Source organism: Pteronotus mesoamericanus, unplaced genomic scaffold (assembly GCF_021234165.1).
Source record: "Pteronotus mesoamericanus isolate MK-2021 breed Mesoamerican mustached bat unplaced genomic scaffold, CSHL_Meso_final contig_116, whole genome shotgun sequence".
Lineage (NCBI taxonomy): Eukaryota > Metazoa > Chordata > Mammalia > Chiroptera > Mormoopidae > Pteronotus > Pteronotus mesoamericanus.
Window position 1 is genome coordinate 23017323 of NW_026555027.1, and position 17121 is coordinate 23034443.

Consider the following 17121-nt stretch of genomic DNA (forward strand, 5'->3'; position numbering starts at 1 on the left):
AACTCTCAGAAATGGTTATCGCCTGTTTGCATAAGAAAAATGTGTCATATAATTTTGTGTATCTAATTTGCTTTATAAAGGGAGAATAAACTTCCTAGCTTCTCTTGCTGAGTTATTTTAGTTTGCTTATAAACTAAATTCTACCACTGTTGGGTAGACAATGGTGAATAAAAACATTCCCATCTTCCCCAGAAAGAAACCAAGGGCAATTTAAAATGGTTTCCATAAACCAAGCAAGGAAGCTAAGACCCTAACCTTGCTGTCATATTCCAAACCCTGTCCCCTATCAATTTAGATCGTGCTTGTTTGTGATAAATAACATAAGAATACATCTACCACAACTTGACTTCGAAACCAGGATTTGAGTCTTCTGAAGGACGTTTAACCCACACGTATTAGGCAGACACAGAGAAGCTAAGGTCTGCAACCCTTGAAAATGTCAACTGACCTAGCATCCTCAGTGTTTGGCTGACCTGCTTTGTGGAAGAAATGCAACCATGACTGTGACTTCTCACTCAGCTGAACTTGAGGCTCTCCATGCTCTCTGGTTCTGCGTCACAGCTGGTTGGTGCCAAAGGATGAGCTGGGCTCTCCCTCTCTAGGGATTCATTGTCCTCTTTAGGAAACGTGATGTCAAGCCAAAAGAGACTGATGAGCAAACTGGGTGGGGCTCTGAACAGGCCCCGGTGAAACTTACCACATGGTTGTCTTAGAATAAAATTTGGTTCAAAGTGGTCAAGGACAAGGAGTGCCATTGCGGGCTGGGAGCCACTGTGGCTTCAGCTGTTTGTTCTGCATTTAATGTGTTTATCTTTCTGCTAAATTCATTGTTGCTGAGTCATCGCTATTATATTGCCACCCTGTGTGAGGCCCAGCTCTGCAAATCCAACACACAAAGGCAGGCCTTCTATTCTCGGTGACCTTAACATTCTACAAAGTCAAAACAAATGCTGTCTCTTACTTCTCACTTTAGTGAGCAAAGTACCCAGGTTCTTAAGGAGGTTAATCATGAGTTCCTTTATCAGGCCAGGAACCATGAAGCAATAAAAATAAAGGAAGAACTTTAAGTGCTCATTATGTTTTTAATATCATTTAGTGCTGCTGCTGCAAATGGAAATGGAAAGTCAATTTACCCAAAAGTACCATCAGCCTCCACACCATCAATATTTCATGGTAGACTATTATGTTGTCACCAATGTCAAAGCAATTATATTAATCAAACAAATACTTGGATTAAACTTCTAAGCCTTAGGCAAGGGAAAAGAAAAAAAAAAGACCACATAACTTTGAAAAGACCACATAACGTAAGATCTCTGTTTTTCTTTCCACAGAAATTGTTCGAGCCATGACACATGTGATAAACCAAGGCATGGCCATGTACTGGGGGACCTCGCGGTGGAGTGCCATGGAGATCATGGTAACTGCATTTCCATCGTTAAATGGCTATTGGACATCTTATTACAGGGATTGTTGCCCTTTATTGCACTTCGCAGATACGATGTTTTTTACCAATTAAAGTTTTGCGGCAACCCTGCATCAAGCAAGTCTATTGGTGCCAGTTTTCCAATGTCACTTGCTCACTTTGGGTCAGTTTAGTAAGTCTCAGAGTATTTCAAACTTTTTCATTAGTATTGTATTTGTTATGGTGCTCTGTGATCAGTGATCTTCAATGTTACCATACACCAGACAAATGATTACCTCTTGTGAAGGCTCCAGTGACGGTTAGCATTTTTAAGCAGTAAAGTATTTTTTTAACTAAAGTATGTACATTGTTACATTGTTTTGTTTTGTTTTAGACATAATGTGATTGCACACTTAATAGACTAAGAAGAGTATGAACATAACTTTAATATGTACTGGGAAGCCAAAAATGTGTGCAAGTCACCTTGTGAGGTTCACTTCATTGCAGTGGTCTGGGACTGAAGCCACAGCATCTCTGAGGTGTGCCTGCGCTGTTCCTCAGACACCATGTGTAAATCACAAGACCTCTTGCAATCTTTCCTCCCAGTCACCGTGGCACTAGAATTCTTTGATCAATTCCATCATTACAGAGATGGATATGGAGGCTGGATCTCATCAGCTTGGAGGACAACAGGGAGGGTGCAGGTCTTTAGCAGGAATCATGTTTTTAGCAGTTTTCAGTGGCAAAGGAGCAAATTAAATTTCTTAGCTAATGAGATATATGAACACAATAGTCTAGTTTTCTTTAAAAACTCTATTTTCAGAGCTGTACTGTTTATCACACACTAATTACACATCATCTGTAGGTATCAGTCTGTTTCATTTCTTTAGAAATCTAAAAATAGTCAAACTGCACTTTCTTTATCATAGTCCCTAATCTACACTTGGACCAATTTGCCCTGGGCTTGACTCAGTTCAAACCCTCCTGAAGAATAATAAGGGTTTCTTACATTTGGTGTTGCTCTTATTGAAACCAATGGTCATAACTTTGTTTATTATTTGGCATCGTACATGTTTCTTGGTTTGTATTGATTTTACTAAAATGAAAATTTCTCATGCATATGAATCACAGGGCAGTCTTATTTCTCATCAGTATAAATCCAGTTGCAATCTTATTTCTCCCTAGGAAGCCTATTCTGTAGCACGACAGTTCAATATGATCCCTCCAGTGTGTGAGCAAGCTGAGTACCATCTTTTCCAGAGAGAGAAAGTAGAGGTTCAGCTACCAGAGCTCTACCACAAAATAGGTAATTTTCACAAATTTACTGATTATTTTTTAACAACAGAAGGCCCAGTGATCTGAAAAAAAGAGTTACTGAAATGCTTTCCTACATGCCCCTCATTGACACAGGGATGTAAGGGCTGAGCATTCCAGAGGCTGTAGAAGAATCAAGTGTGCACATATGCAAACAGGGCAGCTGCAGTAAGTTGTGACTGGTGTGTAAGCTGTACTCAGCAGCTGTTCAAAAACTGTATACAGAATGAAGGGAAGAAACCATAAACAAACTCATTTTTCATAGGGTGCTTGCTATAGCCAAAGCATGCATCTTTGAGTGGATTACAACTGGCTTTTCAAAAAAATGTGGATATACACATCTATGTCTCCACTCTGTGCTTGGAACTGAGCCAGACTAGAGGAATTCAAGAACAACTCACGAGCCAGGCACTACATGTTTGTGTAGGAAGACATAATGATTTCAAAGAGTGGAGAGAAAACATATACACAACATATATACAAGAATATTGGAGCTCAGAAAAACATGAATCAGCCACATTTTCAGGCTTATTTATTTATTTATTTATTTAAAAAAAAAAAAAAAAACAACTGTTTCCAGAGATAAATTTCCTCCTAAGAAAGAGGTTTACATGAGCAGGAAAATGTTGGATAAGGGGGAAAAGCATTTAAAAAAATTTCAACAATAGCAACTGTTACTGTTGTTAACATTTATTATGTTTACTGTGCACTAGGCATTGTGTGCCTGGTATGTACCAGGCACTATTTAGACACTGAGTGGACACGCCAAGTGCTGAATTTCTGTGCAAGTAAAAGTATTTGTGTCTGAGAGTAAAAAGAAATGTGAAGTTTGGACATGAATAACCCACATTATCAGGCTTGTTTATAAAGCCCACTCCCTATAACTGACTGTGCCTGTTTAATTGGTTTATAAAAGCACCGTTTGTAAATGTCTTAGTTTTAATAAGAAAGATGTATGCTGGTAGAAACTCTTTTTATCTGTCCAGCTTTTTCTCATAACCAGCCAAGTCCTACTTAAACACCCCCACACGTTTGATCCCAATGCGCAACAATCAACTTTTTGTTTTCCTTCTGCAGGAGTTGGAGCGATGACCTGGTCCCCACTTGCCTGTGGAATCATCTCAGGAAAATACGGAAACGGGGTGCCTGAAAGCTCCAGGGCCTCCCTGAAGGTATTTCCTTCCACTTCTAGAAAAGAGTCTGGGGACAGGAGACGGATGCAGAGAGGGAGAGAAAAGATGGATTAGAACCGCTGTGCGGCAGCCTGTGGCTTCCGGCTCACGGCTCACGGCTCACGGCTCACACACAGATCGGACTTGGCTGGGCGATGTCCCTGGGGCAGGGCCCCCCGAGCCCCCAGCCCCGAGCCCCGAGCCCGCCAAAGGTCTCTGCTCCCGGCCAAGCATCAGTCAGCCCTTCGTAATCTGCCGGCACAGAGAGCTCTCTCCTCCGGGGACTGGGGAAATGCCCAATGACCTGGTTGGACTCCTCGAGCTCAAATGCCTCCACTGTTGTTTATTCTTATGTTTTAAAAGAAGGCATTTTATTCCTCCTTTGAAACTAATGAAATGTAAAAACTCCTTTTCTATATGAGGATCTAATTTTACTTTTCTTGACAAAACAAAATGTAAGCCATAGAAATTTAATCTATATAGGACAAACAGGTTGTAACTGAGTAAGGTTTGAGGCTGGCTGACATTTTTTTACCGCGTAGGGGTGGAGGGTCAGGACGGAGGATTCAGAAAGCAAAAACATAGCCAAGCCTTTGTCACTGGGGCTCAACGCTGGCGTTCCGAGATCAACGCTGCCTGCGAAGTCTTGTCACTTAAATTCTTTTCTGAAGCATAAAGATATTCAAGATCATTGACATAAAATTACCTCTATTCAGAACAACTTGATGATTAATTTATTGGAGAGTACTCCAAACATCTCTCCTTATTAATAACAACATGTCTGTTTTTAAAAACTTATGAGAATGTGTAATATTAGAATCATGAATTACTCTGTAACATCAGGAGAAAGAACGTAGGCATTTTCCAAATTCAGACAGGCCCAATGGCCCCTAAGAGGAAGCAGAAGCCTGAAAGCCTCTTGCCTGCATCAGCACAAAGTCAGTAGGAGGTCAGCTCGAGTTAGTCCCAAACCACCAGCTCTTTAATCAGTGTGGCCGGGATGGACCACCATGTGCTTCCCTAATCAGAACCTTCTCAAGGTCTGTCACTTTCCTTTCTGCCTATTGACAGTTGACTTACTAGCTTGTTTGTTCTCTAAAAGGATACAATATAAGCATGGTGACATTGTCGTATTTCCAGTTTTGCATCATCACAAATGTAATTATACTAGAATATTAAATAAGGTCTTGCTTCTGGAAATTGAAGATTGTTCTGAACCAAGTCTGAATAAGTCAGCAAAGAAAAGCTAAAAAGCATTTTAGGGAAGAAGGTATAAAAGGCAAGAAAAGAGTGAAGAAGGAAGGGAAGCACTGAAAATTGCAATTTTATTGAGCACCTATGTGCCAAATACTGGGCTAAGCGTTTTTATTCATCTCCTTTTACCCTCATAAAGATAAATTGATACAGATGAATTTTAGTCAGTCGTAGCTAAGCATGTGGTCTTACATTCTTTCAAAGACTTTCTGAAAAGCTCAGAGTACTCCCATATATATGTCGGGTATTTGTTCTCAGACTATCCTTCCAAGACTTCTTCCAGATGTAGAAACTGAGCACAAAGAGGTTGGATACCAATTCAAGAGCATAAACTCATAATAAGAGAAAGTTGTTATGAGAACCCAGGTCACCCAGCTCTCAGTTTATCTTCCAGTGTTTTAGAGAAGTAGCTCCCCTGTATTTGGAGTGTAAGATTGGTTGACTTCCATCACTGTTTGAGAAAAGCTTACAGAGAGCTGGGAAAAAAAAAATGTTCACAAATGCACTAACAAAAGGAGAAAGAAAAAAAAGGTGATATCATAGATACAAAGCCCAAAAGCAGAAAATATTTCTATCTTTGACTTTTATAAAGTAAGCTCGACACCTATTTTGAAACATCCTTAACAACAAACATTAAGGGCTCTCAGCAGGTGAAAGGCAGCCCATTGTATACCACAATTTTTCAGAGGTCCAAAGACGTTGGAGGCTTCCTAAATTGTCAGCCTGAGTGTTTCCTGGACTAATATAGGTGCATGTAGGAAAGCCACTTAATGGGGGGAGAAGCAAGTATCAGGGTGACCTTAGGAGTGAAGAATGCTAATAGTGAAATGTAAACACACACACACACATAAAGATAGAGAGCTCATCAAGTAGAGAAATGAGTTGGCAACTTTCACATACCCCTTCCCCACAAAATTGAATAAATGACTGGTGGTTCAAACTGGCTGTTGTAAGATATAGCAATAAAATGAATTTTGTGTCTGTTGAACTGTATTGGAAGGATAAGTTAACCGCATATTACACATACCTACATTTTAGAAAGTAACACTACCCAAGGGGGTTCTGGGAGGCAGCTGTTATGCCTGCCAAAACCTCCCCTCACTCCCCAAAACCTGCCCTTCCTTCCTGATTAACAGCATCTCTGCCCCCCTCCCTGCACCCCCCCCCCAGTCATCCCAGGGAGAAGCCCAGACTGTTCTATGTGGAGCTGCCTCCTCTCCTCCCTCGCTCTGTCTGATGGGGCAGCCATTCCTCCAGCCTACACTGCGGCGCTCTGTGGTCCATCCCGCGCGGCCCTCGTGCAGACCATTTCTTTCCTGGTTCACTGTAGTAACCTCTTGTCTGGGCTGATTCTTTTCCCCTTTTCTCAACTACCCATCACCATGACCAATTATATTTCTCAAAAATTAATCTGACCCTGCTTAAAATCCTTTAAAGACTTCCCAATCATTGCCTATAGGGCAAAATCCAAGCCCCACAGAAAAGCATTCAAGGAAACCCCCTTGGGATCCAAATTGGGCTCGTTTTTCTGTTCTTGTCCCTCCCCAATCATATTATTTCATTTTTCCACCCGAATGCACTGGACTCTCTTATGCCTCCCAGAAATGCCCTTCTTTTCATCCTGCGGTGGAAGTTCTCATCTTTAAAAGACAAACTTTGGTTGTCTTCACCTCTGTGAAGGCTGTCCTCGCTTTATAAAACAGTTATTTGCATCTTCTATTATTCCATAAACTGTTCGTATGGAGTCTTAGAATTCTCTGGTTGCAAGCAATAGCATTCAATACAAACTACTTTGATCAAAGAAGGAGAACATATAGCCACCCCGAGGGAAGGCTGAGTAGAGATGGCTTCAGGGGTGGCTCCATCCACAGACGTCACAGTGTCAGGACTCTGCCTCCTCTATTTCTCTCTGCATTGGCCATCATTTTCTTCTACTGAAAATCCTAGGTGTTCTCCATGAGGCCAGGGGCAGAAAAGCTGGTGACTGCAGGTGTACATCCTTAAACCCATGTAACCCGAGAGATAAGAGATGTTTTCTTTATCGGTTTCAGTCAAGAAAAGACTGGGCTGGCTTGGGTCATGAGCCAATCTGTTGGACCAATGACATGGCATAAAAGATAAGGTGCTGTGGTCGGCTCGCATCATGCTCCATTGCTGGGTATTTTCCACAGGGAGGTAGTATGAACATGGCTCTGAGGAAATCATTGAGGTGGACACCCCAACTACAAAACACTTCTCAATGATTTGTAGCTATTTCTAGGAAAGACACTGAAACTTACTCATATACCTCATCACTGAGCCTGGCACTGTGATGCTCAGTAAGTGCTTGTTGAATGAATGCAATGAGCCATAATAGAGGATCGACAAAGTGTGAGCAAGAGACCAGGTGTGTAGCTTTCAAATAGAAAGTCTAGACATGAAAAGTGCCATGAGACTTATGAGCAGCACTTCCCTGTTGTTAGCAAAATGCCTTATAGAAAAATCATAAAAATATGTACCCCTATGTCAAAGGGAAATAGGAAACATGCAAAGGTAGTTTTTGAGCCTAGCAAAACTAGAATCAAAGTTGGGGGTAGGCCAAGTACTCACCACAGGTGTTCACATTCAGAAACCAAGGGTATGGCACATTATGACCTAATTTCAGGAAGTTTTAGCTCTAGCACTTTACCTAGAGATTTCAACCTCACTAATTAAGACTTTGCTGCTCTTTGGAGCCAGAGATTTTGATGTTTAAACAGAAAAGTCAATGATCTTGGATGATGAATTATTCTAGACAAGATCCAGAGATGAAATGTGACTGATCCTGTCCATGGCTGTACACTGGCTGCCTGAGTTCCAACCTGGGATTATTAACAGCCGGTCGGGGGCTCTATGGGGCCAGCCCCACAGCCTGTTCCCTCTCCAGTATCATTACCCACAAAATGGAGACCCATAGACAATAGTCACAGCATTGGAAGGCAGCAAAGAAATGGGCTTTGGGAAAACTTTAGAAAATATAACTTACATATAAAGACAATAGCCCACTACCTTGTGGAGAAAACTCTTTCAATTGTTCCTTTGGCAAACATTTATTGTCTGTTCTGTGCCAGGCTCCGAGCTGAGGGCTGAGGATGTAAGGTGAATAGGACAGACTCAACCCTCAAGGAGTAATGGGGGACTTGTTCGAGAGACAGACACGTGAAAGTGCAAATTAGGAGATAATGTGAACCCACAACCACTGTCGACTCACGCAGGACTGCCAGCAAAGCCGTACGCATGACGGTGGGGGTGCTCCATCTAAAAGTTGAAGAGATCTAAGTTTACCCTGTGGGCACTGGTTTCTCAGCTGCCTCTCTCAGCGCCATGTTGGCTGGGCCCTTCCTCTGGGCCAGCCAATATCAGGCCTGAAGATGTTGAGATGAATAAGAAGCTGTCCCTGCCTTCCATTAGTTAGAAAGAAATATCAATACGTAATCAAATCACTGCAGCAATGGGGAAAGTGATATAAGAGGGTTGGAAGAGGAAATTGCATCTTTTGATTCATAGATTATTACCCACTGTCAACAAGCTAGTTTATTATTTTGTACAACCATACCCATTGCCAATCTTCTTACATAAAACACTGGTTTGTTTCCATAATTAATTAATATTTTAATTAAGCCTCATCTCCCCTCTGTACCAACATTTCCCCACTCATAAAGCAAGTAAAGCTATTTATTTCCAAAGCACTTTTGTTTCCTTCGGTAGGAGGAAAGCAATATAAATACTATGCATACTACTTTTCTAAAAACCCTAATCTGCTTGTTTTCCAATGATTAAGGCAACAATGAGATTTATAGTGTTGAGGGTGGACAGAGAGTGATCCAATAACCTATTTGATTTGATACCTATTACTTTTAGAACTCTGCCTCTGATATGGTGTGTATGCTAGCGCGCACACACACACACACACACACACAACGCATAATTTGTAACCCAATCCTAAGAGTAAAAATGCGCTGCACATACGATTTTTTCCGTAGATTAATAAGTAAACCCACCATTCTTTATGTGTGTGATATATATTGAAACCTCAGGAACTCTCTTAGTTATAGTAAAAAGTAATCGTTCAAAGAGCATTTGCCTGTTGGTTTTCAATCATTTTAAAATTTGAATACTATTCAGAGATGCTGGTCCCCTGAAAGATGTTATGCAAGTGAGGGTTGGTGGTATTTTCCCCTCTGAGGACAGCGCAAGTTCTGGGACTCTCTGACATACCCAGCACCCTGCCAGGGAAGGCTGCTAGGCCCCAATCACACGCTCATTGTCGTAACTGTCCACCCACTCACCACTGCCACCAGCTGGGGTCTCCAGGCCACCTTTTCTCCCGGAAGAAGCTGAGGTTTCCCAGAGCTGACACTGGGAAAATTCTTGGCTAAAGTCTCAAGTGAGAAGCCAGACCCATGAGCCTTTGAGAGGCAGGAGGCAAACAGAACTGGGGTTGCTTGCCCTTTCTATTTTTCACATCTGCAAAATCATTCCCCATGATCATAATAAAACATAATGTGGTTACCCTGTTTTTGGAAATACTGTCTTAGAATTATGGGGAAAAAATGCTTTAAAAACAAAAGCCAGCTGCCTATTGAAATGTGGGCGGAGTGTCTGAGACAACTGCAGGGCCCTCTCTTGCTGCCTTTGCGAAGGTAAAGACTGTTGTGGCCATTGTGTCGCAATTACACACAATGGAGAAAGTCCACATGGCCACACAGTGGGATGGTTTTTATTATTTTCACTCAAACAGACCAACAGACTCTTACCAATATGCTTTTCCTTTGGGTGTTGGAGCTTAGTGCTAGCTTTGTATGGAAGAGTCTATTGTTCCCTGCGTCATAGTAAGAACAGAACCGTCTGGAAAGTAGGCCACTGAGTTTTAAAGATTTTTCTCTTTATATTTAGGAAATCAGGCTCGCTCTATAGCCTACACATCAGAGTCTGTCAATTCTCATAGGTTTAAAGTTTCCCATTCTGAGTTTCCTTACTTTTTTAAGTTTCATTACACATTTGGGAAAACATTTATCCACTTGAAAAGTTTAAAATGTGCTTGGTTCCTATCAGTTACACCGTGTCTACTTCTAGGAAGGAACAAGCAAGCTAACAATAAAGCCTAAAGCCCCATTATAAGAATACAAATTGAAGGCAGTGAATTGAAGGCAAGAAAAAGGACTTTATGACAAGAATGCAAGATAATGGCTTTCTTTGAGCAGGAAGCTTAGCACCCAACTTTCTTGAAGAGGAAGACACAAAAGACCTTGGTGAAATATAAATGCTTTTCTTTTGCTACATTCTAAAATCAGGCTATCCCAATAAGAAACATCATTTCTTCCACTTAGCAAACTGGATATAATTGGTTATGTCAGGATTTTAACCACGTTTCGGCATGTTGATGGATTTCTGTTTCAAACCAATAAACAAGGAACGAGACCATGAGGAATGTTTCTTTGCCTGAGGCACAGGCATCATTGTCACCGTGAGACACACAGGTCAGAGTCAAGGAGATGCAGGAATTCACCAGGAGGTTCTGATATTTTTTTATTGAGTTAGCAACCTCTGACATCAGACCCTTCCCAGACATTAACATTTCAATGCTCTTTTTATTCCTAGTGCTACCAGTGGTTGAAGGAAAGAATTGTGAGTGAAGAAGGAAGAAAACAGCAAAACAAATTAAAAGACCTCTCCCCAATTGCCGAGCGTCTGGGCTGCACACTCCCTCAGCTAGCTGTTGGTAAGACGACCACCAGGGACGGGCTCTGCCGGAGCACAGAAACGGCAGTTCTCTCTGCTTGGTCCGCATCCCTCCCGTGATAAAATATCTGTGGTAGGGCAGACTGATCTCTGGGACATAAAATCCGGGTTAGCGCTATCTCAAATGAGGTTTTCAAGTTCCTCAGAGTTCTCTGCGTGCTAAAAAACTTCTCTTCCTTCCTTCCCCTCTCCCTTATAACACAGTTCAAATGAGAACCCATGAGTGAAAACGCACACATCCTCACAGTGTCAGGGGTGAGTGCCCTCTGAATTGGGCAGGGACATCCATTTCTTCTGGCTCAAGTTTCTCCCCTGTCAAAGGTTAGGCAAGGGTGGCGAGAGGCTGAAGAGCAGGCTGCAGGAGAGGCCCAGGGCCACTGCCACACGGGAAGCCTATCCTGGGGGAGCAGCTTCACCCTGAAACTTCCGAGGGGCTGTGAGCATTGCTCTTCTCAGCTGTGAAGTTGATGAGAGGTCGTGGTCACTGGTAATACCCGAAAACCTCAGGCACCAGAGCTGTCCAAGAGAATATAATGTGAACCACATATTTAATTTTAAATGTTCTAGTGGCCATATTCAAAAAGGCAAAAGGACATAGGTGAAATCAATTTTACTAAAGGATTTTATTTAACCCAACATAGTCAACATATATAACTATAAAAGTTATTGAGATCTTTAATTTTTTTTCATACTAAATCTTCATAATCCAAAATGTATTTTACACCTACAGCACATCTCAATGCAGCCTAACCACATCTCGTGTCAGTAGGCACATGTGGTTAGTGACTGGGTGTTGGACAGAAAAGCATTTAGACTTTCAGTTTCCTTGCTGTGGCATATTTGCCAGGCTCTGTGATAAACACTTTCTGCCACTGCCTGGTCCCCTGAATCATCAAAACATGCCTATAGGCTGCATGCTCTTACAAGCCCTCTCTCTGTTACAAGCCCTATCTCTGTTACAAGCCCTATCTCATAGACGTTAATGAAGTATCTGCTATTATTATCTCCACTCTACAAAGAAACTGAAGACAAAAGAATTCATGTGGTAGCTGGTGTTCCTAAACTTAAGGTGTTCGCAGGTTGGGGTGCTTTATTCACGAATGAGACACAGTTGTCACAAGGTAGTGTTATTTACTTGGAGCAAAAAGGTAGGGGATTCCTATCCAAAGCTATGTCTCCAGAAGGGAGATTTAGCCATTGCTTATATACCAGCTGGCCAACTACACGTTGATTTCAGTTGGCTACTTATTGGGTTGGGTTACTGTCAAGCTCATCCTGCTTACAGGTAGCTGTAAAACACTGTGCTGCATTTTAATATACAGCAAGAAGGGCATTTACAATAGTAAGAATGGCCCAGACCTTGAGACCCTTGTCCTAGCCAACACTGAGGGAAAAGAATAAAACAGGTGTACAGTATAGAAAGAAAAAAACCCTAAGGATTAAGAAATAGTAGGAATGGGGACAAATCAGATACAGTGTCCTAATGAGATTTAAAACAACAACAACAACAACAACAACAAGAAGCTCAAGGTAAGTCCTAGGCAAATAAAATAATGTGATAGAGTATTCGTTAGAGGCTTGACCCTTCTGAGATCAGAAGGCCAGGAAACAGTAGTTGCAGTTAAGTCATAGAAAGATGGGAATGGGAGGTGGTTTGGGGGTGGGGAGGAGAATACTCTTTACCTAAGTATACGGATCTGTTGCTTTCCTTTCTACCAAAAAAAAAAAAAAAACCCAACAAAAAAAAGAATATATTTGATGTGATTAGTTAGCATCCCTATAGCTTTAATGAACACAGTAAAAAGTATTAGCTATTTGACCATCAGCAAGCTATTTAACATGCTATCAATTTTCTCATCTGTAAAATGGGTAAAGTAATATATATCATACAAACTTGCTGGGTAAAGGGAAATTACATGTGTAAAGCAAAGAATTGGTGTCCTTTGTAGTAATGGCAACAGTGATGATGAGGATGAGGATGTTTTTGCAAAGATTAGACACCGTGGACCTGAAACTGAATCTACGCTTAGCCATGACATGGGGTCAGAGTAACAGTCACAGAGCCACAGCTATCCCTGAAACAGTCATAAATATGGTTTTTAGGTAGTGCCATGAAAGTGAGTATTAAATTTAACTCAGAAGTTGGAACATTGTCTTTCTAAGGAGGAAATCTTTACAGGATTTAGACTTCCACTGGATGTTCGATATCCACGAAAGATCCTCTACAGAATCTGCTTTTAAATTAAAACATGCTTTGTTTCTCCTTTTCCTCCCTCTGTGCCCGCACATGTCTATCCTGCCTGTCTTTTTTTTCCATGTTTTATAAACAAGTCATTTTGTTTTTAACCACAGAACTCTCAAACCATGGGAGGAATTATTTCCAAGCATATTACCTTTGATCTGCTAGAAGGGTGTGGGGTAGGGAAAATCCTCCAGCAGGAAGCAAAGTACTTGAACGCCAACTGTGGGCAGGCTTCCTTGTTAGGTACCAGCACAGGGGTCAGCATTCACACCTTGCTGGTCAAGAGCCACTCTGCACTGCCTGCTTAGTGACACTTGGTTAGATGCTAATTATCTAGAATCATCTGCATGTGTTACTCTGCAGCTAGCCAGTTCTGCCCAGCGGGCTCGCCTACGCCCTGCAGCCCAGAGTGGGAAATTGGCTGTTGCTGATACCAAGTAGTTTATGGGCAATGATTTTTCCAGTCCCCTGCTTTGCCCTCAGAACTTCCACTAGCACCAAAAAGTTGTAAGTGCAAAGCAGGAAATAATACAGCCACAAAAAAAAAAAAAAAAAAAAAGGCCCTGAATCACTTGATCACTTGGCTTGTTGCCTTTATAGAGCATTATTTTGCCATGTGGAAAGATTTAGCAATTGCCTTAAAAGGCCTGAGCATGGTAAGAGCTTGAGAGTATTAATTGACAGAAGGGCCTTGAGCAAATGGGGCAGAAGAGGCACTCGGACCCTCTTCCACCCATCAATCATTCATGCCTATGTTTATTCAACAAACATTTACTAAGCATGTACTATGTGCAGGTACTAGGCTGAGTGTTGAGAATCCAACCACAAATAAAACACATCTCACAGCCGGATGGGAAAGTCAAAAAAATAAGCAGATCACAGTAACACAGTGTTGCAGTGAAACAATTGGGAAAGGCCAGGGGATTTTGGAAGCAACATCTACGGGCTCCCAACCCAGCCTTGGACTCCGGGAAGGGCTTTGGGAGAAGGTAATTCCCATGAGGAATCTCAAATGATGAGTAGATAGGAGTGAAGGGAGGAGGCAAAGAGACATTCCAGGCCAAGGAGACTGCCTGAGCCAAGGGGATGGACAGGATTTACAAACAGTTCGGTGCTTCTGAAGCACAAAGTTCAAGGCAGGAAACAAAGGAGCATGAAGCTGGAGGGCCGGGCTAGAAAGCAAGGTTTGCCAGGGTGAGAAATGAGAACGTCATCTCAAAGAAGAAGGACTACCTCAGGCACATGTTGAAGAAGCCAGACAAGCGACACGGTCAGATTTGTATGTGGAGAAACTGCCGCTGGATGTGTGAAGAAAGCTGTGGGGGGTGGGGGTCACTAAACAAGAGGAAGGGCAGCCGGTGGTGCAGGGGCAGGTGAGGGTCTGGAGGGCAGCGGCCAGCTGAACCAGAGCCGTGGTTCTCAGCTGCGGTCCCTGCATCCACACAATGCAGTGCTACTCAGCGAGGAAAAGAAGTGACACACTCATACACGCTGTAACATGGGTGAACCTCACTAACCTGCTAAGTGAAAGAAATAATTCTGTTTAGATGAAACGCCCAGAAACAATAAATCCTAAGGGCACAAAGTAGATTAGCGGTTTCCTGGGGTTGGCAGTAGGAATGGGATTAACATTGTAAATAGGCACGAAGGAGCTTATTGAGGTAATGGAAATGTTCTAAACCTGGATCTAAAATGGTGATAGTTGCATACTTGATACATTTACTAAAAATTGTACACAAAATAGGTAAAAAATTTTTGATGTGTAAATTTTACCTCAATAAAGTTTTTTAAAAAGAAAAGGAAAACATGGTCCCTGGATCAGCAGCATCAGCATCATGCGGGGGCTTGTCAGAAATGCAGATTCTCTGTCCCTGGTGGTTAGAGCGTCATCGTGCTATACCAAGGCTGTGGGTTTAGTCCCTGGTCAGGGCACATAGAAGGAGCAACGAATGAATGCATAAATGAGTGGAACAACAAATCAATGTTCCCCCCTCTCTCAAATCAACTTTTTAAAAAAAGATGAAAGGAAGAAAGAGAAATGTAGATCCTTAGGCCTGCCCAGAGCTTCTGAGTTAGAAACCCTGGGGGTGGCACCCAGTATCTGGTGTCTCAAAAGCCCTTGGAGGTTCTGGTGCACACATGCTAAACTTTGAGAACCACTGGATTAGAGAAATATTTAAATATCAACTAGACTTGGCAACTAAAGGAGAATGTGAGATCAGAAAAGGACAGTCCCTAAGTATAAGTCCCAGATTCCCAGACTGGGAGGCCAAGTTGCTGGTGAAGCCACCCACTGAGATTGGGAACATAGTAGAGAGAGGCTTAGTAGAGAGCAGCAAGAAGTCTGCGGTGCCTCTGGGACGCCTAGCAGGGACATCAGCAGACACTGCATCTATGGGCCTAGAGAGTCATCTAGTGCCAGGCAGCTGTGAACTGAGAAGTCTATTGCAACCACAAGGAGAGAGAGATAGGGAAAGAATGAATGAATCATGTCCAAGAAAGGACAAAAAGAGACAGATCCAGGGCAGAGTTTGGCCTCAGACAGAAAACAGCACATGGCATCCTCTGAAACTGGTGGATGTGGATGTGGACTATGTCCGTGGGAGAGTGGGGAATTAAGGAATATCCCACCCGATGGACGGACTGAATTTTTCACAAAGGCCTGGTTATCTGCTGAGAGCAAGGGGCAGGGCTTGACAGAGGATTTTAGAGGTTACCTGAGAGGCAGAGGAAGGAGTGAGGGATTTGAGGGTTGGGGAGATCATCAGTACAGGATGAATTTTGTGTGAGGAAGAAAGGGTCCAGTGAGGGCTGACAGGTAGGTGGAAATGAAGGAACCAGACACTCAAAGTCTGCAAGGACTCCACAGAACAGACGATGGAGAAGTGAGAGCGCGGATGATGGAAGGCAGGAGGCTGGGGGCCCATGGGGACACAGACATCTGCCAGTGAGCGGCAGCAGGTGTGTGCAGGGACAAGAGCGTGTACCTGGGGCGGGTGGCTAGACTAGATGCCCCAGTGGTTAGGGCAAGGCCCCATGTAGAAAGCGCAGAGCTTTAAGTCCACATTTCAAATGCAGGGATGCTACCAAATCCTCTCCGGGACAGGGCTGCTGCCAAGGTTTGTGATCCTGGAGAGTGCGGTCTATCCTCCCCCACAAAGTTAGTAAGCTTTGGCTGCAACAACGATGGCTGTAGGTGGTGGTTATAAGCTAATCAATAATCAGAAGGGCTTTGCTATTCTGACCCAGTGTTGTCTCTTCCCAGCATGGTGCCTGAGAAACGAGGGCGTGAGTTCTGTGCTCCTGGGATCATCCACGCCTGAGCAGCTCATCGAGAACCTGGGTGCTATTCAGGCAAGTGCCATAGCCCTCCAGGGAATTTCATGGTGTCTCTGAGGTTGTCCCCAGGCAGGGACCCATCTCTCCCCACCTCTGTCCTTCCTCATGTCAGAGCTGCCCGGTTGCACGGAAGTTCCTAACTGGCTACTTGTCCTCAGATTGGGGGTGTGGGGATGAGCAGGGAGGGGAAGTGGACGAAAGAACAAGGGGTAACACAAGTTATAGTACATGGATTGGGGAGCGTCCTTTGAGTAACAGGCGATGGTCTCAAACCTCACTTCTCAGGATGTTTTGTTTCTGTGGGACAGGCATTCCACAATCCAAGCAATGTTACACCTGGTGACTGGGTCCCCGGGCCTGACCATAAAAGCCTGCCTAATAACCTACTTAAAATGCAACCGCCACAGGACAACACACTCATTCGTTCTTTCCACAAACATCTCCTGCCGGCCTAGGGTGCTCTCACAGCGTCCCGTATTCCCTCTCCCATCACAGCACGCACGGCTGCGTAGTGTAACGTCGCCCCTGTTGAACCGTAAGCTCCCTGAGGTCAGAGACCCGTAGTTTCTTGCTTCTCCACTGATTTCCAGTGCTAGCACACGGTACAGCCCTTAGTCACGCTCAAGAAACACCTATGG

The 17121-nt window shown here is 43.1% G+C and overlaps 1 protein-coding gene across 2 annotated transcripts in view; it reads left to right on the forward strand.

Annotated features, from left to right (window-relative positions):
* The window catches only part of KCNAB1 (potassium voltage-gated channel subfamily A regulatory beta subunit 1), a 311123-nt gene that overhangs the window by 287904 nt on the left and 6098 nt on the right, over positions 1–17121 (forward strand). For both annotated transcript variants that reach the window (XM_054579914.1, XM_054579924.1), the window contains exons 9-13: positions 1332–1417; positions 2588–2708; positions 3794–3888; positions 10762–10882; positions 16410–16498. In XM_054579914.1, coding sequence (XP_054435889.1) covers positions 1332–1417; positions 2588–2708; positions 3794–3888; positions 10762–10882; positions 16410–16498 — 512 coding nt within the window. The remainder of the gene's footprint in view (positions 1–1331; positions 1418–2587; positions 2709–3793; positions 3889–10761; positions 10883–16409; positions 16499–17121) is intronic.